Source organism: Alligator sinensis, unplaced genomic scaffold, assembly GCF_000455745.1.
Source record: "Alligator sinensis unplaced genomic scaffold, ASM45574v1 scaffold375_1, whole genome shotgun sequence".
Lineage (NCBI taxonomy): Eukaryota > Metazoa > Chordata > Crocodylia > Alligatoridae > Alligator > Alligator sinensis.
The window spans coordinates 362,033-377,647 of record NW_005841928.1 but is presented as its reverse complement, the minus strand read 5'-3'; the positions used below and the strand labels follow the sequence as shown (position 1 = coordinate 377,647).

At 43.4% G+C, this 15,615-nt stretch overlaps 1 protein-coding gene across 1 annotated transcript in view; it reads right to left on the bottom strand.

The window, feature by feature from the left end:
• The window catches only part of PPM1H (protein phosphatase, Mg2+/Mn2+ dependent 1H), a 115,350-nt gene that overhangs the window by 36,618 nt on the left and 63,117 nt on the right, over positions 1-15,615 (bottom strand). Inside the window, exon 5 of the mRNA XM_025198777.1 lies at positions 13,909-14,027. Coding sequence (XP_025054562.1) covers positions 13,909-14,027 — 119 coding nt within the window. The remainder of the gene's footprint in view (positions 1-13,908; positions 14,028-15,615) is intronic.

Here is a 15,615-nt window from a genome sequence, read left to right as displayed (position 1 = left end):
CGGTGGGCCAGCTAGTATGGTTTGGGCTTCAGACCCTATCCAGGGTTAGGGCTGTAGCTTTAGCTGCTGCCTGTTATCCCTGTACTCTCACATCTCCCATCCCCCGCCCCCCGCTGCTGCCTCTGCACCCTGCCCTCTTCCCCTGCAGCTTCTTTCCCCTCTCTCTGCTACGGGGGCTGGGTGAGGGCTGTGCTCCATGTGCCAGGATGGAATGGGGACAGATCCTGCCAGCATGGAGCAATGGTACGGGGGTGTGGAGCAGAGGCCGGGTAGGGGAGTGGGGAAGGGAGAGAGGACCCCAAAGGTAGTAGGGGAGCAGAGGCTGTGGGGGAAGAGTGTGGGGGAAGCAGAAGATGAGAGGGGAAGGGGTAGAAAGGGGAGCAAAGGTGGAGGGCAAAGGGGGGACCTGAGGCTGCAGGGGGATAAGCAGGAGGCAGGCTGCTTGACCCTCCCCCCCACATACTGCCAGTCCCCCTGCAGCAGTCTGGAGGGATGAGCTAAAAATGACCTTCCAATAATTAGACTCTATATGTGTGAAATTATAACAAATTTATAAATATTCCATTTATAGAATCTAATTATAAGGTGAGTCATCTTAAATTCAGTGTCATCTTGGATTCAAGTAAATATGGTAGATGGCTAAATATGGATGCAAGAGCCCAAAGCCTAGAATGTTTGTTAGTTTTCTAAAATTTTCTTCTACATATGTTTTAAAATCTGCATTACACAAACTTGTCAAAGCAAGACGCTCAACATTAAAAATGTTTCCATTACAGCAAAGGTGATTTAAAGGATTTACTGCCCATGAAAGGTGGTGCATTCACATGCTTGTGCACAAATAAGAGACAGTGATCATGACAGTTCTCCAGCCTCAAAGGATCAGCATAGAAGACATGACAGTACACACTTTATACTAGTCCTGTTCTTTACTTTTCTACGTTGCCCCTTGTAAAACTGCCGAAGTGAATTGTAAGTTTCTTCACTGAAAAGTCAAATACAAATCTGAGGAAATCAACTGAAGGATGGCATAGGCTATGTTGTCCAGGGGCAAGAATTTGAAACAACTTCATAAGCTGCTTGCGTGGAGCATAAAGAATGAACAACAACTTCAGAAATCTGTCGTTTTGCAATAAAACCGGGAATAGAGGGCATCCCTTCAAGACAGGCTTGAGGATAGAAGTTGTTCTTAGTACTACTCTGCTACTTTTTGGTCGCTGCTATTCCCAGTTCATATCAATGGAAAGTTGAGTTTTAATCTTAGAGTAACACAAAACTGACTAGAAATGATCCTTTTTTCACCTGTTGAGAGGTAGGAGGTGAACAATAGGTTGGAACTAATCTTTTGACTAAAAGGAGCTAAAGTCACTAATTTTAAGAATTGGCTAGCTATTTTTATTACTACTGTGGAACCAGAATGAACAGCTGCTTATTACCAAGCCTTCAAAGGGGTGAAGAGAGAGTCTAATGCAGCTAAGAGACAAAACCGCCAAATAAAAAAAAAGTCAACAACAGATTCAGCAAAGTGTTTAAGTATGTGCTTAAAGTTACAGGCAGGCTTAGGTACTATAATCATATCACTGTCCTAGCTTGATCTGCAAATATGGGATACTAGTGTCTGACTTTAAGCACCCTTTTAGAAGTTAGCTACAATCTCAGATCATCTCAGTTTCCTCAACCTTGGCTTACTGAACAGGAGATGAGGCTAAATTAATGTGGACAAATACGATGAAAGCCTAACATGGAAGGTGTTAAAGAGACGCAGAAAGAACTTTAAGAAGCGTGCACAGTGTGGTGAAGCTTGGGGGAAGGGAAGATGGCAGGAACAAACAATCCAAAGTAAAGAAAAGATTTTTATATAAAAATATCTGTGATGGTTAAGAGACACTATACTGGGTTCTCCATAAAAAGAGGGGTCCATCACACAAAACATGCTGAACTTCTAGAGGAGTAATTCTCAACCAGGGCACCACGAGATCTCGTGAAGGGTGTCACGAAATGCAAGGAGATAAGCAGGTGTGAGAACGTAAGTATGGGCTCAGGCTCCTCCCTGCCCGGCCACTGCCCTGCTGCTACTGCCTGGCCCCTCTGCAAGGAACTAAACACTAATATATATATTTGCTTTTTTCAAAGAGGGTGCAACTTCAACAGAAGTTATGGAGGGTGCCTCCAAACTAAAAAAGTTGAGAACCACTCTTTAGGGTCTATATCAAACAGCAAAATTGCCCTTCCATTAATAATTTCCATAAATGGCAATTTATGAATTCTAGCCCCCCCTCCGCTCTGCAAAAAAAAACCTCAAAACCATCCCAAATAGAGATGAGGCTGCCCCTTCTCCATTTCTCATGGAACTAAAATCCCACAATATTTCATTTTGGAAACACTGAAAACCTGTGTTTCTGCAATGAAATGCTTTGAACAGATGTTGACTGAAACAGACCACATTCTTCTCAGTTTCACTACTGCCCACCGCTGACTAGCAGCAGTGAAACCAACTTGTTACATCCAAAAATTTCTAACCGGCTCTACTTCAGGTTTAGTTTTGTCCTTTTTGATGCAGCCGCAGCTGTTACTTTTCTGTTTTGTTTTATCCTGCCCCAAAGACACTGGCTTAGTTTCTATGGCATGCGTACACTTGGGGAAAGCAGAGCTATTCATCACTGTCAGGAGATGTGACACAGGATGCTGTACACAGCAGGTCAGTTTTCGTCCCCTGCCGTTCCTGCAGCTTGAACTGCAAATCTTGAAAAGATGCAGAACATGCTCATTGCAAACAACTATTTATCATTACAGGGCTGTGCTGTGTAATGACACCCAAGGCACAATCCAATGAGCTGCCTTGGTCGTGCACATGAAAGAGCTACTGTCCCGCCCCTCTTCCAGATATCTTGCTTTGCTGGATTTTTCCCCCATTTACTCAGTTTGCTATTAGATGCGGAGACTATGGTTTCTGCTGAAAAAAAACAAACATCCTATCCTTTCTTCTCTAGAAAGACCTAATGCTGCCAAGGTGGCCCATAAACATTAAATTATGAAAATGTAAGTCACTGGGAGGAAATTAATACCAGGCATGACTGAGGAAAGGCTGCTTTCTTGTGAAGTAATTATGAAATTAAAATTTGATCTCTCCCTGGCGAGTCTACAAAGGATATGGCTGACATCTAAGGCACAACGATACAGGCAGGATTTTAACTGAGGAAGCACAAAAGATTTCACTAGACAAAAAAGCCCCATTAAATAATAATAAAAAGATGACTCTTTGTAAAGTGTGTGAATTTGGCTAAAAGGTGTAATCAAGCAGGTGAAGGCACAGGGTTTGCAAGACTCCCAATTACTTTTTTACAAGTTGGAGTCAAGCTGTTAGGAAATGCAGCTTATCTGAATAAGACTAATAATACTAAGCTAATTAGACCCATAGGCAATGGCCAACAGATAAATTCAGGCCTACAAGAGGGGACACTGCCACTTTAAATACTGCCTTGGGATCCGTGGAAAAGCTAATAAGGAGTGTCAGTTGGGGCTGTTTTATTAGGTGGTTCTCTAGAGGATATAGCCTGAGGTTTCTGTAACAGGGCTTCTGTGCTTGATTCAATAAATCAATTTATATTAAACGGGGGTGCAGTGCTGGCGTCCGCTTCATAAAGCATTCTGTGACATTTCTCAATCTGCTTATCCACTTCTCTGTCAGGCTACCTGAATGCACTGTCAAAGGACACTGAACAGAGCAATAAAGAATAAGGTAGTGGCCATACTGACAATATTTGTTCAAATCAATTTGCATGTTACCAAGCAAAACACGTACCTTGGCTCTTTAGGAGGTATTCTGGGTTCCCTTTAAGTGACTAACGAAACCCTATTTTTGTGCGAAGGAGTCTGAACCAGACTCCAGAATGGGCTGCACAACAAAAGCAGAAGTCGTCCATCCCAAATAAAATAAAATGAACTTGAAATGAAGGGGGTTTTAAATCAGATGCTTTCAGAAGCTGAAAGACCTCCCCTATTTGAAAGGAAAGAGAGAGTACAAAATGTGTTGGCAACCTTCCAGGAGGTGGACAAAACTGACTCTAGAATAAACTGTTTTTTGTTTAGCATTAGCCACAAGACACCAGACTTGTTTGGGTTTACAATAAACCTCACAGAGACGACTCCCAAAAATATGCCAACCATTGGGTGGTTACTTATATACAACCGCCATCTCACCAGAGCGAACAGATTTGGTAGTAGCTGCATCATTAAGAACAGCATGCTTAGATTGTGCCTACTACTCCTAAATTTGGGGTATTCCTAGCTTTTAGCCCCTTGCAGATAGGTGGAATTAGAGCTGGTCATCAGTCATCATCTTTTTTTTTTAATAAAATGCAATTCTGTCTGAATTCTGGAAGCTTCTTCCCACAGTATCTATATTCTGCCTCTGTGAGAGACAGGATAGGGGGCTAGATGAACCTATCACGTATCCCAGAAAAACGACATTTCTTAAAGGCAAAACAGTCTGAATCAATAGATGAGTGCTGACCGGGGTTTGCTGGGAAGGATTTGGGGTTCAGCACTCCTGGTTGTTTCTGACAGAACGCTGAAAAGCTCAGGTTTGGATCAGAAAACAGACATTTTGACAATTCCATCTTCCTAACAATGTTTGAGATGTTTGGTTTTTCTTCCAGCACAGAACAAAAATGATTGCAAAATCTCACAAGCTGCCATGACGCGGAATTGTTGTCCTCTGGCTGAAAGCACCACCTGAAGGATTCCTGCGACACGGCTGGAAGAAGGACTGCCCTTGTCACAGGAGGGCATTTAAGAATCAGACAACAGTGAAGCACACTGCAGAAAGATGGCTGCGAGAGTCAAGGTTATTAGTCACAGAAAAGTTTTGCAATATACGTCCACTAAGAAAACCAGAAAATGTTAACAGTGGATTTCACTCACTGTCCCTAAAGAAATAGTTAAAAGCCACATCTTGCTTTAAAAGAGAAAGACGGAAGACATCAGCTTTACAATTGCTGAAAATGAACACAGAGCTGAATATTTTAATCTAAATACCCCCAATACACTAGTGCATCTATTGATCTTGCATTTTAATGCATTCCTACCTCGGTTTAGCCACTCTCCTTCAATATTGCCAGCTGCAAAACTATACATCTACAGAGTGAATAAATACCCTATATTCTGCTTTCTCATTAGACAGATGTGCAGAATGTGGCAAAACATTAGACACAGCCTCTACATGATAAAGTTTAACCTAAAACCTCAACTTAGTAACACAGATGTCTGCCAGCAAATTACAACTTGAGACAGCTCAGAGGCTTGTTCAGCCGGAGACAGAGCTCTTAAGATACAGTGCCAGTTACAGTACGTATTCCACAATGGTTGATCAACACAATGTGTGTGAAGGGGGAGGGCTAGCGGCTTACATAAAGCTACCACCTCAACTACAGTTGAATTTCTGGCACAAAATCTGAACACACTGGGCACAGAAGAGAATTAGAAATGGGGGCTTTGGGGGGGGGGGGGGGGGGAGGGAAAGGCAGGGGGTTGAGAAAGGTTGGTCTCGAAGCAATTAGAGGCAGCCTTAGACTAGTGATACAATGTGCATCGCTGGATCAATGATTGTCCTAATGCTATGGGGAAGCTTGGCAGCTCTGCTACCACTGTGGGTTGCTGAGGCAAAGCCATGTGGAAACTTCACAGGAAAAAAAAAAAGGCCACTGCATGATGACAGTCCCAGAGACAATAACCTTTTGTAATCCAAACAAGCTGGTCAAGCCAATGCATTGTTGAGTCTCTGAAAAACTCCAGAGCACAGAAGGCGAAAAATAATCCTAGCACTACTAATAGAAAAGACAGAAAATGGCCTAAATTTAAAATAATGTTCCTTTCCAAAGAAAACACTGAAGCGGTGTTAAACACCACCAGGCTTTGAGAGTTTTCTCTTTGCATTCAGTAATTAAGCATGCGAGTGACCTTTTTTTCCTAAAACCACCCACATGCTTCTACTCATATGTACACGTATCAACATACAGGAAGTTTGCTGACCAAAAATCATTTTAATCAATTCCCCTTGGTTTTCAATTTTGGCACTAAGCAATGAAGTTTTGGCAGTGAGTTAGTGTACTCTTGCTGGTACAGCCTAGGGAGTAGGCTAAGCTACAGTATGTCATCTAGAAAAGTACATACAGCGAAGGAGAAGATTTGATATAGTCTCCATAACAGTTACCCTAATTAGGGGCTGCTTGGGTCACTGATCCCAAATTTCCTCCAATTCAAGGAGAGAAGGGAGAAAATGGAACTGAGAATCCTGAGGAGAAAAACCCTGCGTCTTAGTGACTGCTGTGTTATACCATCATGATTTGGAAAAAGACCTCAAGGGCTATCTAAACTCATCCCCCAGCACAGATGACATATCACCTGGACAAGGGAGAAGAGATTGACATCATATATCTGGACTTTAAAAAAGCCTTTGATCTGGCGTCCCATGATCTCCTCGTGGAAAAATTGGCTAACTGTAGCCTCAACTATGCCACAGCCCAATGGCTGGGAAACTGGCTCTGAGGTCGGACCCAGAGAGTAGTAGTCAATCGTAGCGAATCATTATGGCGCTCCATGACCAGCAGCATTCTCCAAGGCTCTGTCCTTGGACCGGTTCTCTTTAACATCTTTATCAATGTTGTGGACATTGGTGTCAGAAGCGCACTGGCCAAGCTCACCAATGACACTAAACTTTGGGGCATAGCGTGCACAACTGAGGATAGGTTAGTGATCTAGGCTAACTTGGCTAAACTTAGTAAGTGGGCGGATATAAACCTGATGACATTCAATACCAAAAAATGCAAGGTACTCCACCTCGGGGGGGGAAAAAACCCCACAGCACGCTTATAGGCTCAACAGTGCTACACTCACTAGCACCACTGATGAAAGCAACTTGGGGGTTATGATTGACCACAAAATTAACATGAGCCACCAATGCAATGTCACAGCTGGCAAAGCAAACAAAACTCTGGCTTGCATCCATAGATGCTTCTCAAGTAAACCTCAGGATGTCATCCTCCCTCTGTACTCGGCCTTGGTGAGGCCACAGCTGGAGTACTACATCCAATTCTGGGCTCCACAATTTAAGAAGGATGCTGAGAAGCTTGAGAGTCCAGAGGAGAGACACGTGCATGATCAGAGGGCAAGAGAATAGGCTTTATGATGAGAGGCTGAGAGCCATGGGACTCTTCAGCCTAGAAAAGTGCAGGTTCAGGGGGGACCTGGTGGCTGCCTATACGTACATAAGGGGTGTGCATCAGGATCTGGGGGAACACCTGTTCACCAGAGCACTCAAAGGATAACAAGGACCAATGGCCATAAACTCCTCCATGACCATTTTAGGCTGGACATAAGGAAAAACTTTTTTTATTGTCCAAGCCCCCAAGGCCTGGAATAGATTCCCTCCAGAAGTGGTGCAAACACCTACTCTGGACTCATTCAAGAAACGTTTGGATGCTTCTCTTGCTGGGATCCTTTGACCCCAGCTGACTTCCTGCCCACAGGGGGTTGGACTTAAGATTCATAGATTATAGAGTCGGAAGGGACCCAATGGATCATCGTGTCCGACCCCCTGCCCCTGGCAGGAAAGAGGACCGAGGTCAGATGACCCCAGCCAGGTGATTGTCAAGCCTCCTCCTGAAGACCTCCAAGTTAGGTGACAGCACCACCTCTCCTGGAAGCCCATTCCAGACTCTGGCCACCCTTATTGTAAAAAATTTCTTCTGAATGTCTAACTTAAATCTACTCTCCACTAGTTTGCATCCATTATTCCTAGTTACTCCCTGGGGTGCTCCGGTAAACAGTGCATCCCCAATTCCCTGCTGTCCTCCCCTGATAGATTTATAGGCGGCCACAAGGTCACCCCTCAGCCGTCTTTTGTATAGGCTGAAAAGATCCAGATCTCTCAACCTCTCCTTGTAGGGTCTTTCATGGAGACCACTAATCATGCGGGTGGCCCTCCTCTCCACCCTTTCCAGATCCTCCGTGTCCCTCTTGAAGTGCGGCGCCCAAAACTGGACAGAGTACGCCAACTGCGACCTGACTAGCGCTGCATAGAGGGGGAGCATCACCTCCTTCCGTCTGTTGGTCATGCATCTGCTAATACACGACAAGGTGCGATGATCTTCAAGGTGCCTTCCAGCCCTAATGTCTATGAAATCTATTAAATCTAGGTCTATGCAGCGTGCATTACTATTAAAAATCTGCTGGAAATCTCTCTGATATTTTAACCATATTTTTAGCCACTAAAAGGATTTGAAGTATTGAAGTCCCACTGCGTACTAAACAGAAAGCCTTTGCCTAGGAGATTGTTATTATCCAAGTACATATTGGAAAGGGAAAGCAAGTACATTTAAAACTGAAATAGCATTTCTTGTCTCCATTGACCCTGACTAGGTAAACTTCACAAGAACACAGAAGTGCTTTCTTTGTTTCACAGTCCTCAGCCCTGAGGTCAAGGAACAAAAAATAATGCTGACATGCCAGCTCCTGAGATCAACTAAGCAGCTGGCTACCAGCATCTAGCTTCCCAAGTAACGACAACTAGACACATTTTGCTCACATAAAAATCACAGTAAAGGTAGGGAGAGGTTAGCATCTTCATCCACATATATTTCTGCGACTCTTGCCCTTCTTCTGTGGTTCACCTCAGTTCATACAGGTATATTTGGGGTTGAATTTTAAGTTAGTGAATTTTAAACCATGACTAACAGGATTGCAGTCTGTAATGTAAACATTAACCGTCATTTGTTCCAGGACACATACATAGGTAGCTAGTCATGTTTCACCAAACATCTTTTGTTAGACTACATTAGTATATTGGTTAATATATGCTAAAATGGAAGGAAAATTTTGAGTGTGAACATAGCTTTAGACAAATAAAACATAAAAAAATTATGATGTAAGAATTCACAGAGTGCAAGTACAATGTTAACAGGAACGTACTGGATCAGACTTCAAGGCCAGTATCCTATTTCTAACAGTGACCAGAGAAAGATGCAGAAAACCTGTTAATCCCTTGTAATTAGAAACTGTCTTAAGCCTAGAAGCATGATAACATTTCTCTTTTTTCAAAGTTTCTTAGCATTTATAATTCTGGATATACTTGTTACCAATATGATTGCTGAATAACTGTTTGAGGTTGCTCAATTTCTGGCCTTAGCAACATCATGTGACAACGAGTTCCACAGTGCCATCGCATGTGGTTTGAAAAAGCATTTCCTTTCATTGGGCTTTAATTCACTGAAGGTCAATTTGTTCCTCTGTTTCCCCATCTACCTTCTCTATAGCATTTTTATTGAACATATTTTTATCATGTTCCCTTTTCTTTGACTCCTTCTTATCCTCTAAGGTAGAAATGTGGCTTTCCCCAACCTCTCTCTGTGACCTTTTCTAAATCTCTGACCGTTCTTTATATCTACATCCCTGAACCCCAGTAATTTTGCAATATCCCTTTTTAGAGACATAGGGTGACTACTATGCAACTACAAACCATTCCAGTGTGCACGAAAAATAGCAAATATGGCAGGCAACCAGCTTGGCTTAGGGGAGAACTCTTTGGTGAGTTTAAACACAAAAAATGAAGTTTAAGATGTAAAAGCTTGGACAGATGACTAGAAAGGAGCACAGGAATATTGCTTGGGCATGCAGGGATGAAATCAGGAAGGCCAAAGAGCAACTGGAGCTGCAGCTAGCAAAGAATGTGAAGGATAAAAAGAAAGGTTTTCTACAAGTATGTTAGCAACAAGAGGAAGGTCAGAGAAAGCATGGGTTCCTTACTGAATTGGGTAGGCAACTTAAGTGACAGATGAGGGGAAAGGCTGAAGTACTCAATGACTTTTTACTTTGGTCAGCTTCCAGACCACTGTACTGGGCAGCATTTTCAGGAGAAGGTGAGCAGACCTCAGTGGTGAAAGAATAGGTTAGGGATTATATAGAAAAGGACACATACAAGTCCATGGGGCTGGATGCAATGCAACCGAGGGTCCTGAGGGACTTGGCTGATGTGATTGCAGAGCTGCTGGCCATTACCTTAGAAAACTCATGCAATCAGGGTAGGTCCTGGATGACTGGAAAAGGGCAAATATAGTGCCCATTTTTTCAAAAGGGAAGAAGGATCCAGGGAACTACAAACCAGTCAGCCTCACCTCAGTCCCCAGAAAACCATGGAGCAGGTCCTCAAGTAATCCATTTGTAAGCACTTGGAGCAGAAGAAAGTGATCAGGAATAGCCAGCATGGATTTACCAAGGGCAAGTCACACCTGACCAACCTGATTACTTTTTATGATGAGATGACTGACTCTTTGGATGCAGGGAAAGCAGTGGGCATGGTATACCTTGACTTTAGCAAGGTAGACTTGATCATCGGGCTCAGCAGGGTAGTAATCAATGGCTCCTGTCATGACCCAATGATTGTGTGTGCACTTCAGCACTGCAGAATTGTTTCCCGCCACATGGAGCTTTCTATGCACACAGGGAAAGCAGTGGGCATGGTATACCTTGACTTTAGCAAGGTAGACTTGATCATCGGGCTCAGCAGGGTAGTAATCAATGGCTCCTGTCATGACCCAATGATTGTGTGTGCACTTCAGCACTGCAGAATTGTTTCCCGCCACATGGAGCTTTCTATGCACAGTGCAATTCTCAGCTGCAGAGAGAAAACCCCGGTGCAAAGGAGTTCCCGCCACCCGTATGTAAATTTGTTTCCCACTATTGGCTGTTTCTAAATTATTCCCACGTGGTGGCTAGCGATTGGCTTGCTAGTCGTATAAGAGGTTTGAGCAGTTTCCGCCCAAGTTATAGAGGACTCCACAACCATCTCGTGGGGACTCTGAGCACGCGGCAGAGTACTTGTGTTTGTCTGTAACTGCAACTCAAGAAAGTTTTTCCTGCCTGCACCACGACCACCTACGGTGTAAGTAAAACAATCCTTAATTAACCGCTACGAGTCCGTGCCTAATTCTAGCCCGTCGTGCAAAAGTACCCGTCCTACCATTGCGGGCTCCCGGCCACAGCCCGCCGCACGCCCCCAAAAGCCTCGGACCGCTCCCAGCCCGCACAGCTCCATGTCTAGTTGGCAGCTAGTATCAAGTGGACTGCCCCAGGGGTCAGTCCTGGGGCTAGTTTTGTTCAATATCTTCATTAACCATCTGGAAGATGGAATGGAGTTCACTCTCAGCAAGTTCTCAGGTGACACCAAGTTGGGGGGAGTAGTAGATACCCCAGAGGGCAGGACTAGGATTCAGTGACCTACACAAATTGGAAGATTGGGCCAAAAGAAATCGTATGAGGTTCAACAAGGACAAGTGCAAAGTTCTGTACTTAGGACAGAACAATCCTAAGGACCAGCATAGGATAGAGGCTGATTAGTTGGGCAGCAGCTCTGCAGAAAAGGACCTGGGGGTTACAGTGGACAATAAGCTACATACAAGTCCACAGTATGCCCTTGTTGCCAAAAAGACTAACAGCATACTGGGCTGCATTAGTAGGAGTGTTGCAAGCAGATCAAGGGAAGTAATAATTCCCCTCTGTTCTGCACTTAGTGAGGCCACATCTGGAGTACTATGTCCAATTTTAGGCCCTCCACTACAAAAAGGATGTAGACAAGGTGGAGAGAGTCCAGAGGATGGCAATAAAAATGGTGAAGGGGTTGGCGCATGACTTAAGAGGACAGGCTGAGGGAACCAGTCTTATTAATCTAGAGATGAAAAGACTGAGGGAGGATTTGATAGCAGCCTTCTAACTACCTGAAGGGTGGCTCCAAGGAGGATAGAGCTGGTCTCAAGTTGCAGCAAGGGAAGTTTATGTTGGATATTAGGAAATACTGTCCCACTAGGAGAGTGGTGAAGCACTGGAACAGGTTATCTAGAGGTGGTAGAATTTCCATCCTTGGAGGTTTTTAAGGCCTGGCTCAACAAAGCCCTACCTGGAATGAAGCCAGAAGCTGAAGCCAGACTCCCGCTCGCTGGGGCAGGAGTTGCTCAGCTGAAACTTTCTCCCTGCCTGGAGTGGTGCATCAGGAGCAGAAGGAGGAGCCGCTGCTAGAGGTGAAAAGAGCTGATCAGCACCTGGGCAGCTACAGCCGCACTGGGAGCAGCCCCGCCAAGGGCTTTGCATGCTGGCCTGGACTAAGGCCAGCAGGCACAGGCAGGAGCGCAGTGCTAGCTGCCCCCAGCAGGGCTCAGCCCTATGTGGAGCATCACAGGGGCAGCCATGGGCCAGATCTAACCAATTGGCAGGCAGCCTCTGTGGGTCAGATTCAGTCATTTGGCTGGCTGGATCTGACTCTTGGGCCATATTTTGCCCACACCTACCCTATCATCTCTTGTTTGTCCAGGTTCTCTAACATTATATAAACTGAACTGAAATTAAAAATACAAAGTACAAGTTTTTTACTATCTGTAATTCCCCAGATCATACTCTATTTTTTTTTTAAATTTCTGCTACCCTCCAATTCTCTGATGCAACAGCTACTTTAAAGGGATTGTATACTGCCTTAGGCAGCGATTGAACTAGATGACCTCTGGAGGTCCCTTCCCAGCCCTACTTCTCTTCGCTATGATACTTTGACAAGAACCTTGTTCAGTGATGATGGTCAGTGATGGCAGTTCTTAGCTTAACTCAGTCTGCATATTACGTTATGCATATTCTTTTAACAGAATTTGGCAATTGCTTTGACTACTAAAACAACATGACACTTTTAGTAGTGAAGTACTAACTAATCATGAGACATTACACCAGGAAGAGTTGTAGGCATATCATTTATGATGTCAGCCTGTTCAAGTCTCTAAACCAGTGATTCTCAACCAAGGTGCTGGCAGATTTTTTTGAAGGGTGCCATGAGGTATGAGGAATTGAGGTGTTAGGAAATAAGCTGATAAACTAAGCAGTTAAGCGCAGGCTCAGGCTTGTCCCTGCCTGGATGATCTTCCATCCCCACACCCAGGCCCCTCTGCAAGAAAGAAAGAACTGTAATCTATAAGTTAGTTTGTGAAATTGAGTACCACTCAATTCATAAAAGTTATGGAGGGGTGCCTTGAACCCAACAAGGGGTGCTTTAAGTCCAGTGAGGTTGAAAACCACTGCTCTAAATATACCAGAGCTTCAGTTTTTGGACCTTGTCTGACCTTTCCATTGCTGGCCGAACTATTGTAATGATTGCTAAGACATGCGCAGCACAGGGAAGCAAAAGGTTCTTTTCATTTACAAAAAAATCACATAAAGAGCATGAGACTGTATGGAGCAGACTTCCCTTAGCCTAAGTTTCCCATTTAAAGGGACTCTCTGAACAGACATGAAAACTAGACAATTTTGCCACAGATTCAGGTTTGTTCATCCGCCTATCTTTATTGCATTAAGCAATTGCAGTGACTTCTGTTCATTCAGATCTTCTCATTTTAAGTTGGCTACTCTTTTTATTCAGAAGTATGGTCTGTAGTTAAAAACGTCTAAAAGGATTATCCATTCAGAGGTCATCTTTGCTGTGCTGGAATAGAGGACCAATTTTTTCCTTATTGCAAGAGTTTTTATGCACGTTAAAGAAAAAGAACCATCTTCTATTAGCCAGATACTACAATATTTGTAAAGGAAAATGATTTGTAATTTATGAAAAATATGCAGCTTTCACAGAGGTTCACCTTAAATGACTGTCCTTTGACAGTCTTTTTGCAGTCGCAGTTCTCAAACATTGTGGATAAGCTCTGGCTATAGCTCAAGAGAAAAAATCTAATTTAGTCTCTTAAAAAACAAAGAAAGAGAGAATGACATCCTCTCTCCCAATGCATGACTACATCTGCTTTAGTGTAGACAGGGTTATTCTAAAAAACAAATGCATACACGGTGGGATTTCAGGTTCTTGGCTTTCAGCACTGAGAAGGGGCATGTTCTTACCAGCCAGTCATGTTAAAGTCCCTGTAGAGCATCCTCTTTCCGATTTCTTTACGCTGCACCCTCCTTGGAAACTCTAAATGTGTGAACTCATTTCCCAGCAAGTGCGGCTGCATGAAAGCCTACAGGCAAGAAAACAAACCACAGAGATCACACACTTATCATAAAATGAATTTCATCCATGTTTTATGAGATAACACTGCTATTTCACTCTTATTTTATTTAAAAAATGTGAAGGAAAGGACTAGCTAATACTACCAAATGATATTCACACATATGAATACATTCTAACACACTGGTGTCCGGTGTAGCAAACAAATTGTTCTTGTCCACAATTAAGAGTTACATCTCCCAAAATCCATCAGCTTTTTCCAGTTCAAAAAATGGTAATATTTAGTAGTTCTCTAGCACATTTCATTCATTCATTCATCAAAAGGCAGTTTGCTGAGGTGGGTAAGCTGATTTGCCTTTTTCATAGGTGGGAGATCTGTGGTGGAAAGTGAGCAAGGCCCAAACCCACAAAGAAAGTCACAAGCAGAGCTGGGTGGAGACACTAACTTTTCAACCATCCAGTATGACAGTACTTGTCAACACAATCAACTATTGTTACTAGTGGACTATAGTCCTTCCCTTTCCTTTCCTTTTTTGTGTCCTTATGCAACAAGGTACTTAGCAGAATTTGCAGATTTGTTGGAATCTGACAGGGCAGCACTGTGAGTGCTTTTGCTACAGCCTCATGCAACCCCTGGGCCATCAACTGTGTGTCTTAGTGCCTAAGCCACCCCAGCACCCATTGTACTATGGTAAACTTCAGTGAGAAGACAGATACTTCTGATGAAGTAATCTGTTGCTTAGGAAAGCTGATGCATCTCCAGTTCAGTTAGTTCTGCCTAACTTCAGACTAACATGGCTAGCTACCAATTTTCAGTGAGCCAGGTAACCCTTATTTTTGTAGTAATTTCAAAAACTACTTTTCTTCTGAAGAACAGAGCAGTTCTGACACTTTTTTTCTATGCTGTTCTGGTTCCTAACAAACTGTCTATAAGAAATAAACTCTGTCACACAATATTTGTGTTCACACTATTTTTCTTCCCCTCTGAATAACATTCTTAAGTTAGATAGATTCAGTCACAATTTGGGCAATATCTTATAAATATTGATGTGTGCTCCTTTGCACAAGAAATTGAGTGTTCATCCAAAATATTTTGAGTATGCCTGTTGGGAGTTGCAGACTTGGGTGCCTAACAATTCTTTTTCTTCTGTAGGACAGACTCCCAATCAGAATTTATTTCCTGCAATGCATCATAACTGTGCGCCTGGTGATGGAAGCTCAGGCTTCATGGTAGCTGTAGGCTTGGATGCATCATAGGAAATAAAGTCCAGAACAGGGAGTCTGACCCACAAAAATGGAATGGGAACCCAGGGTACCAGAATTACAACTGCCATGAGACAGAGCAGCATTTCAAAACGGAAATATGTCTGAAGAGAAGACTGAGGAGGGATTTGATAACAGTCTTCAAATACCTCAAGGGCAATTATAGACAGGATGGAAATGAGCTTCACTCTGTGGCCATATGGGACAGGACTAGGAACTACGGCCTCAAGCTGCAGCAAAGGAAATTTAGGATGGAGATTTGGAGGATCTTTCTGACTATGAGGGTGATCAAGCATTGGAACAGGCTACCTAGAGAAAATGTGGAATCTCCATCC